Source organism: Mustela putorius, unplaced genomic scaffold (assembly GCF_011764305.1).
Source record: "Mustela putorius furo isolate JIRA1106 unplaced genomic scaffold, ASM1176430v1.1 tig00000551_pilon_pilon_pilon, whole genome shotgun sequence".
Lineage (NCBI taxonomy): Eukaryota > Metazoa > Chordata > Mammalia > Carnivora > Mustelidae > Mustela > Mustela putorius.
Window position 1 is genome coordinate 9,894,046 of NW_025421412.1, and position 24,392 is coordinate 9,918,437.

Sequence of the window (24,392 nt, forward strand, 5' to 3'; positions counted from 1 at the left end):
ATCTGCCTTTGCCTCAGGTCATGATCCCAGGGTCCTGGGATTGAGCCCCACATCAGGCTCCCGGCTCAGCAGAGAGTCTGCTTCTCCCTCTGCCCCTCCCCCTGCTCGTGCTCCCTCTCTTCACTCTCTCTCAAATAAATAAACAAATAAATAAGATGGTTTTAAAAATGATTGCATTAAAGAGTCTTTAGAACCTTAAAAAAGATCATTCCTATAGACTTTTCTACCAGAAACCAAGAAAGATCCTATACCTGCAAAATGCTAGTACACCACTTATTAACAATGGAGCCAGTGTGAAAAGAAACTTTAAAGGTCTTTACTAGATGTCAATAAATGTCTTTGGCTTTGGGGCAATGCTGATGCCTGGAACACTAAGGAATTCCCAGCATATCCACAGGAAAACACGTTATTCAATGATGCTTCTCTAATGACCAAGAAACTCTGTCCCCTTTCCCTGCACATCCATCAGACTAAAATTTGAAGCAAGAGGATAAATAGAACCAAAGCTGTTGCATTTCACTTGGCCTATGTTTTTAGGTTTGTCGTCTTTGGTCAATACATTTATTTGTAGGGTAGCCTCTTCTCTGCCCCATTTACAAGTTCCTGCCCCTCTGAAGCTATCACACCCCAGAGATACAATCCCTTGCATTCTTCAAGTCCTGCTCAAAGAGTACTCCGCCTGTACGATCATCCCAGCCCAAGTGAACGGGTTTTTTGCCCTGTGCGTGAACAGCAAACTACTCATTCCACTGTGTACAGCATTATTCAAATCACTCTCGGTTTCATGGGCTTCAGGGTGGGCAGCCCCTTCTTGCTCAAGAGGACTCTGCAAAACAGCAGCTCCGTAAGTGTGTCTCAGTTAGCTTGGGCTACTATAACAAAATATCATAGACTGAGCGGCTTACACAACAGAAACTTATTTCTTACAGTTTGGAGGCACAGAAATTTCTTTCTCACAGTGTGGAGGCTGGGGATGTCCAAGATCAGGAGCTGGCATCCTTGTCTCTTGGGGAGACCAGCTGCCTTCTCACCGTATCCTCACATAGTACAGAAAGAGACCACCAGCGCCTCTTCCCCTTCTCAGAAATGGCCACAAACCTGTCATGGGGGATCTACCCTCGTGATCTATTCACCTTCCAAAGGCCCATCTCCCAATACCGCCATACTCAGCATTCGGGTTTTAATATGAATTTCGAGGGGAAAAACTTTCAATCCATAACAAGATGCTAACTAAATTGCATGAAACACATTATTATTAAATGCGCCCCTTGAGACAAATAAGGGCTTGAGACAAAGTCTGAAAGGAAAACATTTGTCTTTTACTGAGAGCTATCGATCCACATACCAAGACCTCTCAGTGCACCTCTGACTGGTTCCTATTTTTTCACCAGAGTTAGACAAACTGAATGTTATTTTATCCATGTGCTTCAGGATTTCACTGTCCTTTGATACCACTGACCTCATCCCCAACAGTACATTCAGGCTTTTTTCCTTTTAGTGTGAAAAGAATAAAACAAAAGTTCACTCACTCCCTTTGTTCAAAAATGGACCTTACCAGATATCCCTTTAAAGTCTACCGCTCTAATGTTATTTCCATTCACACGTTTCAGAAAACTAATCTCTCTGCAACAGATGTGAGGATGGCATTTACAAACCATTATTCTGCACGCTTTTGTTCAAGTATATTTCATTTAAAATATTATCCGATGCTTATTAATCCCCGTGATGGGTCCCCTCACATTGTTACACTTAATCTTCGTAAAGACACTGTGAGATGATTTCCATTCTTCCTCTGAGAAATAGGCTTGGAAGAGGTAAGATAACCTGCTCAGGGTTGCACAGCCATTCCAAGGTAGACAAGATTCTATAGATCCAGGATTTTTCTAACCCTGAAGCCCATAAATATTCAACTACACCATCTGGTCTTTCCGAGTCACATGCCAAAGCACTGAAGGGGAACTGCAATATATTGACATATATATGCCATGTGTTAATAGATGAGGGATGGTTCCATAAAAATTTAATGGGTGGAAATTGGCAGGAAAAAAACACCTGTCATCTTAAAGCTATATACAGTTTACTTCTCAAAAGAAGTAGAGTTTGATCCCTACTCTGGAACATGATTTTTGTTTGTTTGCTTAGTGTCATTAATTATGGCCCAAAATCCTGTAAGGAAGAAACACCGTTATTGCTGCTGTCAGAACACAGTAATGCTTCTCTCAAAAGGCTGCAGGGGGAATTCCCTTAACAATATCTAGGATCCCTAGCATAATGTCTGGGCACATAGTATCTGCTCAACCAAGAGCCCCTTCAATTAAAATGTCCCATTCTTCAGCTTATAGGCAAAAAATGCTGTCCGCTTTATAAAAAAATAAAAAATTTTTAAAAAAAAATGCTGTCCGGCTTCAAAGCTTTACATCCTCACACAGATCTCACAGGTGGAGTGCAGAGTCAACTTAAGTCTGCCTGGTTATAAAGCCTGTAACAGGGGCATCTGGGTGGCTCAGTTGGTTGAGCATCGGACTCTTGATTCTGGCTCAGGTTGTGATCCCAGGTTTGTGAGATCAAGCCCCACATCGGGCTCTGCACTCAGCTCGGAGTCTGCTTGCAAATCTCTCTCCCCCCTCCCTCTGCCCCTCCCTACTTAAAAGTAAAGGCATGAACTCTGAAACGCCATCCACTCTTTCAAGTCAAGATGTACGGTCTGTTGACTCTACTCTGTTTAAAATGACACAACAGAATGAGCAGTCTGTTCTGAAAAAGCCGTGCCTTCCAACCTTCCAGTACAGAAAACTACTGCTCATTTGACTCCGGACTCCTTTGTAATGACATACTCTCCCACTTGCCAGTGCAAGGGCTGGTTCCCTGGTCTGAAAGGCAGGACTTGTGTAAGCCAAATATCAGTATCTCCATTTCCTGGAGTCCCCAATCAATTTCCTCCTCAACATTCCCTCTCCTATCCCAACCAAGGTCCACTTGATTTCCTGCTCAAAACCCCAAGATTTCTGGAGCACCAGGGTGGCTCAGTGGGTTAAGCCTCTGCCTTCAGTTCAGGTCATGATCTCAGGGTCTTGGGTCCGAATTCCACATCAGGCTCTCTGCTCAGCGGGGAGTCGGCTTCCCTCCCCCACCCCTGCCTGCCTCTCTGCCTACTTGTGATCTCTCCCTGTGTGTCAAATAAATAAATAAAATATTTTTAAAAAAACGAGATTTCTATTATCACCACCCCTGCATGCAGCCCCTCCTATGCCAAGTGTGCAATGAACCTGAACTTAGTTAACCATTCATCTTTCCCAGCACCATCTGAGTTAGGGAGGTTAACCCTTCCTTCCAACCTGAAATAACAGGAAGGAAATAAAATGTGTAAGCTGAGATTGGCTACATTTCTGTAAGTTCCCCACATTCATTTCCTTGAAAAGTATACAAATCCCTTACTTCGGGCCAGTGCTTTGTCCGAGCCTGACAATTACCTGGTAGGCTGGTTCAACAGACACATTTATGAAATGCGCTTCTCCAGAAGAAGGGTTTAGGAACCGATGACAGAAAAACACCGCAGCTAATCCTTAGGGTCATCCAAACTTGTAAAACACAACTGAAACAATTTATGCATCAGATATATTGATAAAAGAATTTTTTTGCAAACATAATGATAATTGCCAACTTTATATTTTCCCTGCCAACTTTTCAACGGTTGCAAGCATATTTTTAAATCCTTCTAATTTCCTCTTTTTTAGTGATGTTGATGCAAACCGCCAATCCTCTACGATAGCAAAACAGTTGGTAATGTGGCAGGTTTGGTATTATTTTAGGTCACAGTATAAGGACAAGCTGTTATCAACAGGCCCCATATAATTTCCTGTGCTCCTCAAATGTTTCCCAGCAACTGACCTGACATGGCTCGAAATTAGCTTGAGCAATTTGACAAGATCACAACACCTGCCCTGGAGTTCTAACTACGCATTTCTCTTATGAAATTTAATGTGTTCAGGTAATGTGCTAAACTTGCACATATTATCTATTAAAGATACAGTCACAAAAATCAAGATGGGTTATCAAAATCACGGGGAGTACCTTGAAGCAAGAGATATTATGAAAAGATATCATAAAGAATATTTAATTATAAATATTGACCTTATGAATGTATTTTGGTAGTTCTTTATATATTTTTTCCTCAGTTTTTTAAAATTTATTTATTTTTTTTCAGCATAACAGTATTCATTGATTTTGTACCACACCCAGAGCTCCATGCAATCCGTGCCCTCTATAATACCCACCACCTGGTTCCCCCTACCTCCCACCCCCCGCCCCTTCAAAACCTTCAGATTGTTTTTCAGAGTCCATAGTCTCTCATGGTTCACCTCCCCTTCCAATTTCCCCCAACTCCCTTCTCCTCTCTAACTCCCCATGTCCTCCATGCTATTTGTTATACTCCACAAATAAGTGAAACCATATGATAACTGACTCTCTCTGCTTGACTGATTTCACTCAGCATAATCTCTTCCAGTCCCGCCCATGTTGCTACAAAAGTTGGGTATTCATCCTTTCTGATGGAGGCATCATACTCCATAGTGTATATGGACCACATCTTCCTTATCCATTTGTCTGTTGAAGGGCATCTTGGTTCTTTCCACAGTTTGGCAACGTGGCCATTGCTGTTATAAATTTTTAAAAATATTCTTCCCCGTTTGGTTGATGCAATTTAGAAAGCATTTTTTAAAAAAGTGACATTTGAAATCTACAAAATGACCATTCTGTGTTAAAATGAACCTAAGTAAAACGTGGAACTCTGGAAATGTGCTTATGTCCCTTACAATGTTAAACGTGCATTGCTTCAATAAATGAATCGTAACATACCCAGGAAAGAATAGCAATTAGCATGAATGATTGCCAACATAACTATTATTTTATAATATTAAACATGATATTAAATAGCTTATGAAATTTTAAAGCTGCAAGGGGTCTAGATTTTTAAAATATTAAAACCCTGTTGTGCTATTTACCATTATCTCTCATTCCTCAGATAGTCTTTATTACCCCGGTCACCTAATCTGCTTTTCTCCAATGTGTCCTCCCAGCTCTTTGTTTTTTTTGTTGTTTTTTTTTGGTCTTCTTGGCAATCACATGCCTCTCCCTCTATCTCTTTTTAGAGAAATATGAAAAAAATATATATCATCTATATTGGCCCATGTAGTTAGCCTCCAGATTTCTATCCCGTATCATAGACTCAGTTCAAGGTGAAATCATTTCTCTTACCTACTGGACAGGACATTGTGACGATAGACAGCTAAAGCTGTCTTCATGGGAAGCCTGGAAATGGGGCTAACCCAGGGGAGACAGAGCCCATAAGCAGATCCTGGTGGTACCCTTGGAGCCCTAAATTGAGTTGCACCCAAAGACAGATTAAGTTCTAGACGACTGTTTCTCATGTATCAAAACAACCTAGAGGGCTTGTTAATGCAGAGAGATGGCTTGAGCCCCACAGTGAGTTTCTGATGCAGTAAACTGGGAAGGGTGTGCGTCGTGGGAAGACACTCAGAACCTGCATTTCTAACAAGCTCTCAGTTGATGCTGGCTCAAGAACATAATTTGAGGGGCACCTGGGTGGCTCAGTCAGTTAAGCATCTGCCTCTGGCTCAGGTCATGATCCCAGGGTCCTGGGATTGAGCCCCACATCAGGCTCTCTGTTCAATGGGGTTTTGCTTCTCCCTCTGCCCCTCCCCCAGCTCATGCTCTCTCACTCTCTCTCTCTCTCTCTTAAATACACAAATAAAATCATTAAAGAAGAACAAGAACAAGAACACACTAAGAAACACTGTCCTAAGAATTTCATTTAAGTGGGCTGGCAAAGCATGTGTGGGTTGAGTTTTCTATTACTTGAGCCCCAAAAAGATGTCCTACCTGATACTCCTATGAGTATTTGGAAGACATCTGCCCCCTAAATAAGCCTGAATCACTCCATTAGAGTTTAGACATTAGACACATATGAAGGCAACTCACGAGGCAATTCTTAGAATAACATACATCTCATAATCTAAGTTTTATCTACTTTATTCTATGCTACAATGAAATTTCATAGCATTTTGTAATCAAATATTGGAGGTACACAAAAACTAATACTTAGATTTCTTTTCTGAATAACAGAAAGTTTCTGGTATTTTCAGGTGGAATTTTATTTTGATGAAATTAAATTTACAAATAAATATAATTACCAAGATAGATCTGATTTTACTTTGGAGACAATAAAAACCCTACACATACAAGTTGCATCTAGTGTTTGTTTTACATACAACCCATAATTTCATTTCTCATTCATCTTTTGCAATCCTGATGAGAGATGCTTACCTATGTCTAAGGAGTCAAAGTGTTCTAGACACCCCAAAATAAAAATACTGTATTTAAGTAACTAGAAACTTATTTGAATGTAGCAAATTTGGGCAGGAGTCATTAAATTTCTGGTCTTCTGGATCTTAGCTCCCTTTTATTATGTGATAAACTGCCATCTTTCGGAGTTCATGTAGCTTTTTTGGCCACCAGTGGACACCTTCAGATGGCTGTTTTACAAATAGTTGTTCCTGCCCATTTTGCCCTCAAAAAAATACTGTCTTCTCAATTTCCTATGGATGGCCCTGACAGAGCCCCTACTACTCTCCCAGGTGGCAGATATTTGAAGTATTTAACCAGGAATGAGCAAAAAGTATCAGTGCTGAACACCAGAGCAGGACAGGAGTTCACTCGGAAGCAGAGACTTAACCCTTTCATTTCCAATGAGAAAGAGGCCCAAGGGTCTCTGGGGAGGTGGGGAGGGAAGTTGCAGGACTTGGAATATTTGGAAACCAGTATGACCACAACAGTTTACATTTACCCAATAGGTCCTGCCCCTACCTCCCCAGTTCCACCCTCGATACCTGCCAATTCCATCATATCCGTCATACCGTCTACCGGGTCTCCTCCCTCCTTTGGGTCTTTCTTTCCAGGGTCACCACCATAACTCAGAATATTCTTAGGTTTCACCATTGGTTATTAAAATAGCTTTCTCATTGTTCTGTCCACTTAAAGACTTCTGTCTGCTCATTGATCCTAAGACCAATGCCCCTGATATGTCCACCTAGAAAAGCCAATGTCTGCTCACCATTACATGCCAAGGCCATTACCTGTCCATAGTCATTTTTTTTTCCTTTGGTATTGACAGGCTCCCTATGAGCTGCTCCTAACTATCTCTGCAGAATCTTCCCGGATGACTCTTCTATAAGCACCCATTGACCTAAGTGAGCACGACTAGCGTCCATGACATCCACCTTCCGATTTTGCTGATTTCCTCTCTCTAGCCAATGCCAATCCTCCCACACCCACTAGGTCACCTCTTCCTTATTTTCAAAACAGCTTGGACTCCTCCTATGCATGCCACTTTGCACCTCTTTAATACTGCTTTCTGCTAAATTTCAAACCCACCATTCCATTTCCTAAGAAAAAAGACTCATAACTTTTCATCTTTATAGCCCCTACTATAGGGGAATCTAACTCATAGTAATTGCCTCAAATACCTGGTAATTGAACATAAAAATGACATAATAATTATACACATACACCACCAATATGTACATCTTCAGTTTTAGATCTTAACATATAAATTCTTGGATCTTTATATATTAGAAAGCAGTCCACTTTCAGAGCTTCAATTCTTTTTTTTTTTTGGATTTTATTTATTTGTTTGAGGGGGTGAGGAGCAGGAGAAGTAGAGAGAGAATGTCAAGCAGACTCCACACTGAGTGTAGAGCTGGATGGACCTGGGCCTTGATCTCATGACCTTGATCTCAAGACCTTGAGCTCATGACCTGAGCTGAAGTCAAGAGTCAGAAGCTTAACCAACCCAGCCACTCAGGCACCCCCAGAGTTTCAACTCTTAAAGATAGTGACTAATTTATACAGGCACACTTTCTAATAATTACACACATATTTTTGTCAAAGGTATTTATACTCATATGGACTTCCAATAAAACTAAATATTTTTAATTTCAGAATCAAAGTTTATGAAAAATTAGTCTCTAAAGGATCTCTAGTTCCTCATTAGAAAATACATTCTCCATTAAGTTAATGATCTACCTAACAACGATGTCAGTTTACAATGGTTGACCAACCAATCAATAGCTGTGGGACAGCTCACACAATCTAAAACTGTTCACATTCTGTTTTCTTCTTTCAATAAATGAATTCTGTTGTTTAAACTCTGAAAAACAGAAATCTGAATAATACCAAATATGTTGACTGATTCCACTGCTCTTTTGAAGTTCTCAGAAGATAAATTCCAAGAATAGCTTATTCAAGTAACCAAACACAGTATTCTGCATAAAACATTCTTTCAAAGTAGAAAAATGTATGAAAATTAACGCGAGTAATTTAGCAAAAAGTAGTTAACTGGCTTACTAAGTGTGCATATAAAAACAGACAACTATTAACCTGCCTCGTGACATATATTAATATTCTGGGTTTTCTAAAACCACTGTGTTTTATGGCATTTGGAGAACGCATTTATGCAAAGACCCGCGGAAAGACGTCATAAAATGACAGACTGGGTATAGTTAAGTACAGTGGAAAGAAACACTTCCCCTTTGACTCACAGGACATTAAGTCTATATTTAGGGAGTTCATTTTTATGAGATTCATATGAATTCCCTCACTAGAGATTAGCTGCTGGTTATATTTTTCCTCGTCTCTTTTTAATTTTCTTACCCCTTCAGAAAAATCAATATAATTTCCTGTATAATTAATATGGTTACATTTAAAACTGAAACATATTTACCTCCAAATTAAATTTAAATATCAGATATTTATAATCACATCAATCAACTAATTTCGCTGAGGAGCCGCAACATCGGAATACCTATGTTAAATCTCGTGGCTGATGGAGTAATTGCTGCCACCAGCTGAATCCTGTCCCGCCATGACACCTTGCAGAGTCCAGGAGAAGGCAGAGCACAGGTACGGGGCTTGACCATGTCACTTCCTCTGCCCAGTAGTTTGTGGGCCCAATGTGCAGGCGACTCAAGATCACCGAGTATTTCCTCTTATCCTCTAGTGCTCTAGACCCACCACGACAAAAGCATACCCCAAGAGCAGAAGAGTAACATGGAGATCAGCCCACACCCTGGGATAAAGCCTTGCCCGGCTGAGTTGTGAACCATACACCAAAAATGGAGAAAAAAAGGTGGGTTTTGGTGTTTTTTGGTAAGCCACTGAATATCAGGGTAGTTTGTAATGCAGCATTCTTGCAGCAGTAACAATAAAGTCTTAAGAGACAATATTAGAGAAAATCTGCTGCCGCCCTTGAGGAGCGTGTCATGTAATTACAGTGATATGGGAACGGCCTGATAATAAGATCAATTACAGTAAGAGTACTGCTGATGAGCAATTTCAATAAACCAGGATTTTCCTGAGTCGTTACTCTCAAAGTCACACTAGGAGAGGAAGAAACAGAGGCAAGGGGAAGTTTATTAACTCCCCAAGATTAGGTAGTTCATAAGGGGCAGAGCCAATTTTTGAACCTGGAGGGTCCTTCTCCTTCAATCCTCTCGCTGTTCTGCTTCTCACAGTTTCACATGGGGAAAAAGTACCTGGTTATTATGGATTAGTACCACATACACTCATCAGAAATTGCAGGAAAGAAATTTAAATATGCTTGGGCATCTGTTACCTGGTGGCACTGTGCTAAATGCTGTAAGTCAATATGACAGTGACTGATGGCACACCTTATGGTGTCAGACAATATGATCTTAAACTTTCCATTTAATCTTTCTCAGCCTCAGCTTTTTGTCTTTAGAATGGCAAGACGACCCACCCAGTAGGCTTACTGTGAGAACCGAGCACAAGGGGCATATAGCAAATCCTAAATAAATAGTAGCTGTGTTATCATTACCTTATCTCGATGCCACAATACCACTATGAGATCCATCATTACAACTAAACAGACTTTTTTTTTAAAGGATCTTATTTATTTATTTAACAGAGAGATCACAAGTAGGCAGAGAGGCAGGCAGAGAGAGCAGGGGAAGCAGGCTCCCTGCTGAGCAGAGAGCCCAATGCAGGGCTCGATCCCAGGACCCCGGGATCATGACCTGAGCTGAAGGCAGAGGCTAAACCCACTGAGCAACCAGGTGCCCCTAAAACAGACATTTTTTAAAGTGCATCCCATATAATGTTGACCTTTTAGAAAGGAATTGTTTTCCAAACCATCATTATTTCCTCCATATAACCCCATACACATGATTCATGTGGTTCTTGTAACTCACACTCGGTTCTCTCTCTAGTTTGACTCGTTCTGTCCCACACAGAGGGAAGCACAGACTGCTGTAGTTTATGATTTGATGATTATAGCTTTGATATGGCTTTTGGTACTTACTTTGGGGGTATATTTCAAGATATGCACAAATATTCTTTTATTGTATTTTAATAGGCTATGTACTGATAGTGGGGAATTTAACAAATGCCAAGTCTACGTTTCAGAACGTTAATGGCTATATTACAGTATAGGCAGGTATCATAGGCATTGGACACTCAGTAAATAATAACTTATGAGAGTGAGAGTTGTAAAAATTCTCATTATAGTAAAGCTTCCAAGGCAAGCTGAAGGTCATACAACATCTCTCTGTAGCGGTCAACTGTCTGAAATTAAAATCTTCCCACCTCTTTCCTGAAACTCAGGGCCCTGGATGCAGCACCCACTGCTCTCTGATGGCTCCTCTCTCCCAGCTACCACTGCCCTGTCCTCTGCTAGTCATCTTTCTGGAGACGTTTAATAAATGCTCATTGAATTTAACTTAACTGAAGCTCAGAGAAGCCAAGTGACTTACGCAAGGTCACACAGTAAGTAACAACGGTGGAGAAAGAACAATTTGTTTTGCTTTCTAATTCCCATTTTCAGCCACTTTCCAGAGCAGTGTGCCTGTGTGTTTCCATCCTATCCAAACCTGCTCACTTAGCTTTCCCAAAGGAAAGATTACTAACTTCACCAGAGACTACATTATTTATTTATTTTTTTGGACTTTTAATTTTTAATTTTTAATTTTTTATAAACATATATTTTTATCCCCAGGGGTACAGGTCTGTGAATCACCAGGTTTACACACTTCACAGCACTCACCAAAGCACATACCCTCCCCAATGTCCATAGATGAGGAAGGACACTATATCATACTCAAAGGGTCTGTCCAACAAGAAGATTTAACTATTTATTTTATTTTTTAAAGATTTTTATTTATTTATTTGACAGACAGATCACAAGTAGACAGAGAAGCAAACAGAGAGAGAGAGAGGAGAAAGCAGGCTTCCTGCTGAGCAGAGAGCCCAATGGGGGGCTCGATCCCAGGACCCTGGAATCACGACATGAGTGGAAGGCAGAGGCTTTAACCCACTGAGCCACCCAGGTGCCCCAAGACTACATTATTTATTAACAGATCAGTGCATTGTCACTCTTAAGTCTTAAAATTCCACAGGAAGCACATTGGCAGGGATGAAATACAGAAGTAGAATTTCAAGACTCCTAGGCAGATTGATGAGTGACTTACGCACCTCTGAAGAGTAAAGGGCACCCTCGCGGTGATCCAGTCAAAACTGTTCACTTGTTGGGGCGCTTGGGTGGCTCAGTCCTTAAGGAACTGTCTTAAGCTCAGGACAAGATTCCAGGGTCCTGGGATCGAGCCCCGCATCGGAGTTCCTGTTCAATGGGGAGTCTGCTTCTCCCTCCACTGCTCCCCCTGCTTGCGTCCCCTTTCTCACTGTGTCTCTCTTTGTCAAATAAATGGGTAAAATCTTTTAAAAAAAAAGTTCACTTTTCTATGGACACTGTCTTCCCTCACTGTGCATTTCTGCTAATTGCCATTAGTTTGTTCTCAAAAAGGTTATAGATAGATAGATAGATGTAGATACTAAAAATTGCATGTTATTTGAAAGTCTGGATTTCATATTATGAATAATTTTATAAGAGCAAAAGATCATCTCAAGCATGATTTATTCTTTTTTTTTTAAGATTGATTTATTTGAGAGAGAGCAGGCACAGGACAGTGGGGGAGGGGCAGGAGGAGAGGGAGAGAGAGAATCTCAAGCAGACTCCCAACCAAGCGCAGAGCCCCACACCGGGCTCCATCCCATGACCCTAAGTTCATGACTCGAGCCTAACTCAAGAGTAGGACACTCAACGAATTTTGCCACCTCAGTGCCCCGAAATGTGATTTACTCTTGGTAGCCAAAATAACACTAGTCAATGTCCATGAAAGTAACATATATATTCAACTCTCCTATCTACATTTTCTTAGACTCTTACAAACCAGGAAAATCAAAGGTTACAGAAAAGTTTCTCCCCTTGCTGAATCTGGAGAACCCTTATTTTGATAAGAGTTAATGGTAAGTGTGATCCCTCTAAGAATATCAGTTACAGCTAAGAGAAATATTCTTTGTTGGTATGAGAGTTAGTCCCAATGCTTTCTGCTACCTGGACTTCTTTTGATATTAAATGAATAAAGTGTTCTTCTGCCCAGCATTGGAGCTTTTAGGTGCATTATCCCAGGCATAAGGTAGAAATGAGAATGAAAATCTACTCTTCCAAGAAAAAAACCAACAGAAGATATATTTTTAAATATAAAAATGAGGTCCTTCAAAATTATGTTATCTCAGGACTCCAAGTTCATGCAAGTATTTTCCCTAAATATGTGGCTTCAGGACAACTTTAATATGTTTGAGGAGAAGCCTCCTCCTGATTTGAGGGGGGGGGGGTAATTTTCTCTCAGGGTTCATTAATATGATAGCCGGAGAATAACAATTTTGACTACCTCTTAAAAGCTGTATGGGAATTGAGCGAATTCATCTGTACAAAAATATTTTCCAGCAAAGCATACTCAAACAGACATAGATATTTTCCCATTATTCTTGTGTATTACTAACACAGCTTTAATTTTTAAAACTCAGATTCCTCCAAGCAGGCAATTGAAGTCTATCCAGGACACAGCTAGAATCAAGTATTTTCCTTCTTAAAACAAATGAATTATTTCATGTCAAGATGACTCTTGGAGTTTATACAACCAATGATGTTGACCAAGAAAGCAAAAAAAAAAAAAAAAAAAAAAAAAAAAAAAGAGAGAGAGAGAGAGAATGAGAGAGAAGAATAAAATCTGTAACTTGCCTTTTATATTTTGGAGAGAAAAGGCTTAAGTGGCCAAGTCATTTTGTTTAGAAAAATAACTGGTTTTGTCTAACTATTTTGCACAGCAGAAAATGATAGCTTTGACAAAGCAGTAATGGCCAATAAGGAAATACATTTGCCATGTTTTGATTTTCTGATTTTGGCTCCTTACTCTCTCCCATTGACTAAATCATGATTTACAGTTAAGGCCTTGCCATAAGAGAAGTTTCTAAGCAGTATCAAAACTCACTAACCTCTTAAAAAAAAAAAAATGTTTTTTGGTCTGCCTTTCCCCAGGAAGTATCCAGATTAAACAGTAAAACAGAAAGCTAGAGTGGGTAGCTATTCACTTGGAATAATTGGATGCTTGAACTAGTGACTGTATACAATCAGGATGATAGGGCTCTTGGCAGAGAAACCTGTCTTATGGCCCAAGTTGGGACTGAAGGGGCGCGAGGTCAAGCCAGTGAGCATCCTTTTAAAGGTCTTATTTTTCTTTTCCCTTTATGAAGCCATCATTCTTCTACCCAGCCTTAAGTAAGATGATTTAGAGTAGACAGAAGGACGAGTTCTATTACAAAATATAGTTTCTTATTTGCCAGGAAATGTGATCGTTGAAAAGACAAAGCACTCTTTTCCAAAGAAAATGAGATTTGCGACCCCCGTGCAGCTCTCTATCTTTACCAATTTAAGAACTAATGGGAAAGAGCCTGAGCATTTACCCATGCGGAGGCCTAAAAAGGCCCCGGTAAATCCCCTTGGTATTCTCAGTCTCTGCCGTGCCCTGTTTCTCCTCCTGCTCAGATGGGTCTCTTGACCTTGAATCCCTCACCGGGTTTGGAATCTAAATTTCCCTAAGGACAAAGGCTTCAGATCTCCCAGTTCCACTTGATTTGAAGTTTCCCTTCGCCAAGATCAGCAACGTATGAAGACACTTTTATTAACAGTTCTGTTGGCCTACGACTCCCTCCCACATGCCTGGGGACCCAACTCACTCTTCCTGGAAATGTCTACATGTCCATACAAGAACAAGGGAGAGACAGAGCTGTGTGCACATCCGTGTACACAATTTTAAATTGGATTCTGAAAATACTGCTTAAAGTCCTCCTATCTAAAAAAAAATAATAATAATAACAAAGCATGGAAGCCACTGGAACATTTACTAATAGGCAAATCATTTAATAAAGCAAGATATCCCTACTACAGGACATCATACACCCATAAAAATTCTTAATTTTATATATTATTAAGCTAGAATGAGAGCTGCAATATATTCTTAAGGGGGTGGGGGGCAAGAGAGGGAGAGAAACAGAACAGACCAGGAAGGGTGTGTGTTCACATGTTTACAACACACGCATGTACAGAACCATAGGAAAACCAAGTACGTGCCCCACATTAAATATTGATTAACTCCAGGGGTTATGCTAAAGATCAGATGAACGAGGACTCATGCACACATAAATCTAACTCACCTGAACTCAATTGCATGTGCTTAGGCATTGAAGGTAAAATACTTGGCAATAAAGGAAGATAGAATAATCATTTAAATAGTGTAGAGATTCTGCCATTCCATTCAATGAGCGGGAGTCCCAAGTGGGGGTGAAGAGGGAATGTGAAAGAGACTGCACTTGCATGGGCGGATGCTCCTGCTGGGCGTCCCCCAGTGAGCTGAGGGGCCCCAAAAGAACACTCCGGCTACGACTCCTCTCCGATTCAGCCAAAAGCCAAAAATGGAGTAAACACAGAAACAGCCATGGAATAAACACTCATTTGCTAGTATTTACCGTACTAGACTGAGAGGAGGTGTAATGAACTTGGGATCTGCAGATTTGTCAGGGTCACATGTACACGTCCTAATGTCGGACTTTGTGCAGATGTAGAATCTCTTTTCTGGGTAAAATCTAACCTCACTGTACTGGCTTTTATCGATGCATTTATGTGTTGCTTGAGATTCTGTAGCGGACATGTGTGATGTTTTAATAAATTTTTAATACTGATTTAAAAAATGGATAGTTTAAAAATATTTTAATACATAAACAGTATGTTCTCTGGTAATTTCATTTCAGGTCACCAGATTTTTAAAAAATTACATCTTCTCATAGAAATAATACCCCCATAAAAAGAGCGAGGCAAAAAAGCAGTATATGCTGCATATAGAAACAGGTACAGGGAATACATGTCCATCACTGGTCAGTCAATTACTAGTAAATACACTTAAAGCAAAGATGTATTCCCTTTGGCCTTAGCATAATCCCCTTAGAGACTCAAGGTTAATAATGGTACTAACAACTCCCATTGGGAGTGACAGACTGGCTATTTTATTAGATGCTTCATGTGTATTTTCTCACTTAAAGTCTGCAATACCTCTCCCCAGAGTGTTCATTATATCCCATTACAGAGATGAACAAACCAAGTCTTACAGAATTTACCAAAACTGCTGGAGTACCCACAGCGAGTACAGCAGGTGACAGGGACTTCAACAAAAGTTTATTATTTTTATGTGTAAAAACTGTCCAGAGACAGGCAATCCAGGACTGATGTGTCAGCTCCATGGCCTCCCCGAAAGCCAGGGTTCCCGCCATCCCCATAGATGGCCGCCATGCTCATCTCTGGATCCAAATGGGCTATTGGCATGAGGTCCATTCTAGGCAGGAAGGAGGGTGAATGGGCAAAATCAGCTCCCTTTGAGTTCCCCTACAACACCTCCACTTATAACTCTTCAAGCCAGAATTCCATCACATGTCCACCCTTAGCTCTAAGAAGGAGGCATGGTTGAAAAAACTGGGAGATTTAAGAACCAGAATGATTACTATTCAATATGATGTTGTTTACACATCTGTGATTAAACCACCCCATCTCTGGTGTCTCCAGGACATTCAGTAATGCTTACGGAACTCAAAAACTCTGTGAAGGTGAGCTGTTTTGATTTTGTTTTGTACTGAGCTGCTTTTCATATTTTTATAAGTTGAAGAAGTGGGTCCTGGGATCAAATCATGTGAGAACAAAGCTCTGGAGGAGATGCACAGCCAGGAAATACAGACATCTAGAGGGGGAGGCAAGAATCAGCAGGAGCTAGGCACTGAGTGTAACCTCTGCAAATGTGCAGAATTCTTAGGGTTTTCGGCAAAGAAAATAACTAAAATGCCAGATTCAAACACCAGATTCAAACACCATTCACACAATATTTAGGGCATGACTCTAGAACCCTAAATCAGAATGAAGATTTCAGGGACAAGAACACAAAAGTCAAGTTCCTGAGATGAAGACAGAAACGGGGTCAGGATCTTAGACATCCCGCAAGCTGGAACATGACCCAGTGAGTCTCAGGCTTGAGATGGCCAGAGCCAAAAGCTCTCCAGCCTCGACACTATGGAGGAGGCATGATGTCTGCAGGGAGATAGTACCAAAAACTCACTGATAATCAAAGGAGGAAAGGTGAACATAGGCTTAAACCCAGAGGAAGATATAATGTGGAAAGAAAACCATTTCTCTGGGAGTTAATATTTTAGGACCAAGTATCAAGCTAGGGTAGAAGAGAGGCTTTGACATAAGTAAGCATGTAACTTCAATGACTCACTAATCACTCATGTGTTTTATCATAATTATTGATCCTATTGATAATACTATAACCCCCATTTCATAAATAAGGAACAGGAGTGGCAAAATTTGAGTACCTTGCCCAAGCTGGCAAGTGATCATGTCAAGCATTGAAAGTAGGCACTGCTGGGCAATCAGTCACTCTTTATGAAGCGGCCCAGAAGCCTGGAGTTCTTTATCGACAATGGTGTGGCAAAGACTGGGGGCGGGGAAATTAGACCACGAAGATGAGCTCTGGAAGGAAGGAAAAGACTCCATACTTGCATCCTGGATGAGGTGTAAGAAGAGACAGGTACTAACAGGGGCTGGCACGGCTCTCTCTTGCCATTCATACACTGGAACATCCCTGCGCTGCACAGAAAGATGGATATGGTAGGAAGACTAAGGGCCCCCAGAGATGCATGAGCACAAAGACTGATGTCAAAGGTTAGAACTCAAGGACTTTCTCAAGGACTTTAGCCACAGTATTTTATTCCTGCTCAATGAAACTCTCATAGACGTTTGTAGAAATTATAATCTGCATTGCAATACAGGTATTTGGTATTCCGTCTCCCTATTCAATGGGAAGTTGTCATAATGTCCTCATCTTTCTATCCCTGTCAATAGGAGAGGGTCTAGTAAAATGGACAGCACCTCGTAAGTATTGGCTAAGTTCGATTCAATTAGCTCTTCCTGGTCTCTAAAACTGAAACTCCTAAGTGACATATTTCAAAAGAGATTAGAAAAGATTTTTAAAAACCGCTATGTTTCATTTAAGTTTAATCAGACCTGTTCAAAGGGTTATTCAGGGATGCCTTGAAATATTAGCTGAGAGTCTTCTTATATAACCAAACCTTTTACTCTTCTTGAAGAAATAGTCCACCCAAATTAGTTTACTTCTCCTCTGACCTCCCCCCGCACAGGAATAATCTCTGGGCTGGACCTTTAGCAGTCCAGGGAAGATTCATGTGCCATTTACAAGTGGACACCAGATTATACATTAGTTATACATTAATATAAATGTAATCACTTTCAACTAGGCTTAAACGAAAGCATCTTTCTTATGATTGACAGTGTAAGAATCCCAGCGGACATGACTTTCAAAGTGTATCTAATACAGCTGCTCTGAGGCTGGGCCAAAATGACTATCCTTGCTTGACCTTTTGAGCTTTGGATCAGTAACAGGCCCAGGCTACATTAAGAAAACTAAATTGCTCTCATGGCATCCAATGTCCAATAAATACAAAACTAGGCTTTCTATCTACCTGTCTCCCCATCTATCTGTCCATCCATCCCTGCTCACCTTTTGGATAAGATAATATAATATATTACACATACATATATAATACATATAACACTGTTATATATATTATATATAATATTGTTATATGCTTAGACACATATTTATACATAGTGAGCACTCTGTGCAAAACACCATTCTAAGAGTTTTACTTGTGTCAGAGCTCACAACCATCCTGTAAGGGAGGTATTGTTGTTATTCCCATTTTACAGATGAAGGCATCAAGGCTCAGAAAGTTGAAGTCATTGCCCAAGCTCACACAGCTGTTACTTGGTGGGACTGGGATGTGACTCCTGGAAATTCTCCCCCAGACCCCAGGGTATGAGCTACTCTAGGCCACCCTATCAGAACAGGATTTTATTTTCCTCAAAGGGGTGGGGAGGTCTACGAAAGCTACTCTATTTCTAGAAAACCCCATGGAGGTAAAGGCACAGGTGCACATAAAAACATGAAAGACAACTTGCTATGTTTCTCTCTTCCTAGCGGCAACAGAGGAACTTGTTCCTGAAGACGGAATGGAGAAGCCACATTGGAAGCATGGTACAAGCTGGCACGTTGGCAAGGCAGCCCGATGGCATGCTGTGTGCGAAGATCTCACCCGCCTGGCAAATGTCCTCAGAGCTTTTGCAGGGGCAGGTCCTGCACGAGGCCCGGGGGAGCAGCCCTCCATGGGCATCAGTCACAAATCGGAGAATGGGAAAGGCACAAAATTATTTCATTCAGCCTTGAAATAAAGAGAAGCATTTTGCCTTCCGCGGGAATGTGTACATATGCAAACAAAACCATGCATGACTCAGGGCTGCATTTGTATCTAGGAGGAAAGAATGCAGTGACTCAGATGTTAGGGGTAAACAATAAATCACTTTCCATGGGCACCAGAGGCCATAGCATTCTCTCTGCAGAACTTTCCAGAAAGGAACCGGAGACACTTCTTCAATAGGGACATTTTACCTGATGGCACCTGTAACTAGTTTCACCACCCGAACACTGCATCTTACCTCTTACCTTTCCAATGAAAGAACAATTCAAAAAATGCCTTGAAAAAATGCATTCAGAACTCATGATATTGAAGAGACCTTGCCAGAGGCAGTACAAGCCAGAGAAGCTGGGTAACAGTCAAATTTGGAATGAAATATTAGACAATACTTAGCTTTCATTCCAAAGGGCTGCCCTTAATAACACTGCAGCCTGGGGGACAGACAACATTAAAATTAGGAGCTGTGGATTTTCAATATTTTTGAAGGGTTGAGCCCCAGCCTGTACAGGGTAAACAAACCACAGAGAAGCACCGGTGCCCTTCCAAATTACTGACATGACCACTTTGCACTGCCAAGCAGTGTGCATATTAAAGATTCTCACTAGACACCTCTGGGCCCAGGGGCCAAGAAAAGCCCATTTTGCTACAAACTCCTTCCCCTGTTAGTGTTGGACTCTCAAGCTTACAGACATTGTGGGTAAAATAAGTTGTGATTTTTTCCCCCTTCGAATTTGCCAAACCCTGGTCGGAATGCATCGTTCCTCCTTTAACCAAAGGAGCGCCTGGATCATTGCCAGTGACCCAACCGAGGCTCCGGACTCCGGTAAGCGGCACGTTCCTGTGAAACTGGTACCGGCGAGGGGTGTTTCTACCAAGAAATATCTGGACCCATTCCAGTATCACAACCTGAATCAATCCTTTAAAATGTACCAGAGAAATGAATGTATGTTTACTCCAACCTTCCAAAATACCAAGTTTCACGACAGCTAAAAATTCCAAGCCGCTAAAACGATACAAAAGCAATCACTTCTAAGTCTGAATTGTTTGTTTTTTGTTTTTTTCCCCTGTTACCGTTTTCTGACATGCACTTCTATCTGTGAACCGAATCCTAAGCCTAAGAAGGCAAATCAGAGTTCAAAGACACAACCTGACCCCACCCCCCCCGGAATTTGGGGAAACAATATTCTCCGGCTTTTCCTTGGTCAAAAGAAAATACAAGCTTATGTTCTGCGAATATGGTTCACATTCGTGATCCCGCTAGAGGAGCCCCCCAGACCGGCTCCCCCTGTGAAGAAGGTGGGAGGTTTAATCTGTGGGAGAGTTGTAATTAAGTGAGTGAATATTAACAATATTATTTCCACCGAAGTTTGGACGCCAGGCCCGAGACAAGTATTGCAACACGTGATTCCAGAGTGGAGGAGCGCTAGGATGATGTGGAGGAGCGCTAGGAAGATCTGGGGGAGGGTCGTCACTTCCCGAAGTCACTTTCCAAAGACCCTCGGGGGCTCTCCCCGGGAAGGGGCAGAAGCCCCCGCGGAGAGTGCGCCCCCCGCGCCCGCGGTGCACCGGCTGCCCCTTACCTGCGCAGGTGCTCCCGTCGTAGGTCTCGCACACCCAGTCGTGGCACTCGCACAGGGGCCCGAAGTACACGCCGGGCTCCGTCACGTGGCAAATGCAGACCCCGCAGTCGCACCGGCCGCGGCCGTGGCACAGAGCGCCCCCTGGGGGCTGCCCGGGCGCCCGGCAGCGGCGCTCCGACTCCGCCCGGGTCAGCCTGCAAGCGGCCCCCGTCCCGCTCCTGCAAGGGCGGCAAACCACAGCGGGGCCACGGTCAGGAGCAGACACGGCCCCCCCTCGACTCTGAGCGCCTGTTTCCCCCCCAGTGCCCACTCGTGGGGCGACGCTCAACTTCACAGGAAGGAAGTTTGAGGTCCCACCTTTCTCTGGGGCCACCCATGGGTCACCGCAAGAGAAATGACCAGCACCCAAAATGCACCCCTAGGAATAGGGCCGCCTTCCAGGTGGACAGAGGAGATCCGCCCCTGCCTCTTGGTGTCTTACTACTAAATCTTATATACATATTTAGATTAGATGCAAATGAATGCAAAGGATGACATTTGGCTGACTTTTCAGTACTCTAAAAAAGTCCCGTTGCCAGCTGCTGACCGAGGGCAGCCGTTTTCTGACAAGAAGAGGTGAATGTGTAGGAAGATCTATACAGGTTATGCTAGCCTAGGGCATATTTTTTTTAAGTTGCATTAAGCAGTGTTTTAAACTATACTTTAAAAAGTTTGGCTATCATTATGCATCTCAAAGTCTCTTTCACAATGCAACACAGTAATTTAATACAGACCCTGTGAAACAATTCTGCTTTATAAGGTATGAGCACACCCGGGTACACAGGGGATTGCCTTAGTCTGGGAGCAGTAGTTTCTCCTGGTAGGTAGTAAAATAGGAGGAAATATATTTATATATCTTACACGTATAAATATATTTTTATATTTACACACGGTATTTTTCCAAAGGAAAAGGACAAAAAAATAAAATAAAATAAAAGGACAGACACGAAATAACACCCACGGAAAGGAACAGGAACAGGTTGGAAACAGTTTATCCCGGGTCCAACTTTCGAACTGCTCTTGGCTCGGGGCAGCCATCCTGCAAACTTGAGCCCCGCCACGCAAAGCAGGGCAGGTTCCTCCCAAAGAATAACAAACCAAACTTACCTCAGAGACGGCGAGAAGCTCTGGGGAACTGCTGACAGCCCCGCGAAGAGAAGGGAGCACGCGAGCAGCAAGAAGTTGCTGAAGGCTGCGGGACACATGCTGAGCTCCCGGGCCGCGCGGGCGAGCTGGGCTCCTGCTGGGTGGGACTCCCGGTGGGGAGGGGGGCGGGCGCGGCAGGGAGAGGTGCCCCCCGCAGGCCGCCTGCAGACGGACACGCAGACACCACCGCGTGCAGGTCGGGCCTCTACAGGGAGCCCGGAGCGCCTTGATGAGCTGCTGGCGAGGATTTGGGCAGCGGCACCGCTCTGGGCGGGGTGCTGGTACCAAACCCTCAAGTGCGGAGTCTAGGCAGGGAAGTAATTAGAAACAGTTGTACAAGCAGATGGTTTATTTTGACATTAAAAAAAAAAAAAATGTCCTGTTCACGGATTTGGGAAAATCGTCTTTCTTCAAGTGCAGGCCCCAGAAAAATATTTGACAAGGGACTATTTGGGCTGATTGATATTAAAGAGACAGATGAAGTCGTCCACTAGATATCACGGGGAAGGGAGCCGCTGGTGACAATATCAGCATGAGCGCTCGGGTAGGGGAATTACTTTCCTCAGAGGCTTATTTTATTAATTATTTCTATTAACATATAATGTATTATTCGCCCCAGGGCTACAGGTCTGTGAATCGTCAGGCTTACACACTTCCTAGCACTCACCATAGCACATACCCTCCCCAGTGTCCAGAACCCAGCCACCTCTCCAGACCTCCCTGCCCCCAGAGGCTTTTTAAGAAGGTGTACTACTTGGGGTATGAGTTGTGGCAGGGGAAGCGCAATGAACAAATGCAACTTTTTTCTTGTACTTTTTATTCTCTGTTTTAAATGATGGATTTTTCACTTCTTAAGCCTTTAAAAAGTATGTCATGCTCCTGGCTGTTCAGCCAGGAGTTTATCACACCAGATTTTTTTCTTCTTGTCATGGATGGTTCAAATTGTAATGTCCCAGATTCACCCCATTCTCCCCCACGAACAGAATATGAAGAAACAAAATAAAAAATGTCTGATCATGGTGTTGGCTGCATTGAAAAAACATCAGTGTCACTGATTAAGAACCCACTCTGTGCCAGGCACTTAGTATATTTTTTCTCTGATTTTAACAATAACCACACAGTCATTGGCTCATTTGGCAAACCCAAGTTTAGCATCCATCAGGGGCCAGGCTGTGTGCCAGATAGAGAGGACACAACTGGAGAATTCAAGAGACATGATCCCTGCTCGTGGGAGCCAGGGGGCAGTGGACATTCATCAAAAACACAAATACAGAAGGACAAAGTACAAAGAAAGAGGAAGGTGGTTACTTTCAGATTAGCTGGAGATGCCTGATTCTACGAGATGGCAGCATCTGAGCTAAAGGAGGAGGAACAAAGAGGAGTAATTCGGGTGGATATGGGGAAGACGTGGAAGAGAGTAGGAAAACCTTCTTATTCCCATAACAAAGATCAAGAAACCAAGGACAAAGAATGACCTTTTGCTCAAAAGTGACCGCTTTGCTCAGATTCATGCAGGAAGTTACAGTGGGGGTTCAGCTGAAGGCTGTGGGACCCTCAAAGCCCCCATACACTGTCTCCTACACTGTGTGGTCCCCCCAGGGAGGGTTGTGGAGGGTTGCACGAAAGGGTAGAAAATGTTCTTTCTTTCGTCTAAGCACTTTACATGCAATAGCTCCTCACCAACTAGAGCCATCCAAGCTGCAGGTCTGTGGTTTTAACATCCAGATAAGCTGTAACAGAATGGGATTTCTTCCTGCTACATACACAGACAAAAGACTACCCCCAGCATTTGCCTTCTGAGGCAAGGAGACAAAGAAATCCCTCTGTACAGAGCCCACCCTGTTCCTCCTGCTTCCCCAATCTTCTTCTGTACCAAGGGGGGCCTGGGCCACATGCTAGCCCACATAGCTAAGCCTCCTCCAAATGTCTGACCCTTTGCCAACCCATAAAGCCAGGTGTGTACGTGCTGTTGAGGAGATCTGCCATTGGGAGGACTGACCAGGAAAGGGTGTGCACTGGCCAGAAAGTGGTCTAGACAGGGAATTCAGGGGTCCCAGATACTCCAAGTACAGTTAGGAGTGAGTGATGTGGGCTCAGGGTTGGCAAGTTGCCTGGGTCACGTGAACTAGTCGACTCTCCTGTGGGGAGGAGGCGTGGTCTGGAGGAGAAGCAGAAGCTTTTAGAAAAATGCAAGTTCTCAGACCCAACCCCAGACCTACTGAATTTACAGGGTGCCTTTAACAATATCCTAAGAAATCCATTTGCACCTCCTAATTTGAGAAGCCTTGTAAAGTGCAGGGCCCGGGACTGGGGTCATGGAGACCTAGATCTAAGGGTTTTATACTCATTCCTGGTTCAACTTCCAGCGCGATATTCCTTCCCAGCCACGTGGAACCCTGTGAGGACATACGAACAGGCTCTCCTGCCAACATCTAAAAACCTTGGTGACTCAGAGACTATGGGAATAGTGGAAGGGAAGCATCAAGTCCAAAGCCGGACTAGGAATTTGCAGAGAAAACATGGGACTTGTAACAAATGAGTCATGTCTTACTTACTTTTTGTGTATTTTCTGAGGGGGAAGAAAAGAATCATTGTGAAATAGGCACGTGATGTTTGAACCTTTCTTCCGTGAATTAGAACACTTCTTTGACCCTGTGGTATTTTCATACAGTGTGGTGTGCCACGAGGACGACCACCGTTACCGGTGGTAAGGAGTAGAGATCGGATGTACTAGGTGACAGAAAGCACTTTTGTTAATGTTACTTACTGTGACTCAGAAATAATACTCCCAGTAAGCTGAACCAGTTCTATCGTGGCTGGCTTGGT

At 42.6% G+C, this 24,392-nt stretch overlaps 1 protein-coding gene across 1 annotated transcript in view; it reads right to left on the minus strand.

The window, feature by feature from the left end:
* ITGBL1 (integrin subunit beta like 1) overlaps positions 1–21,764 on the minus strand; it is a 213,252-nt gene extending 191,488 nt beyond the window's left edge. Inside the window, exons 1-2 of the mRNA XM_045081345.1 lie at positions 21,528–21,764; positions 20,382–20,599 (exon numbers count right to left, since the gene is read on the minus strand). Of these exons, the coding sequence (XP_044937280.1) occupies positions 20,382–20,599; positions 21,528–21,625 (316 nt within the window). The 5' untranslated portion in view covers positions 21,626–21,764. The remainder of the gene's footprint in view (positions 1–20,381; positions 20,600–21,527) is intronic.
* Positions 21,765–24,392: the final 2,628 nt, after the last annotated feature.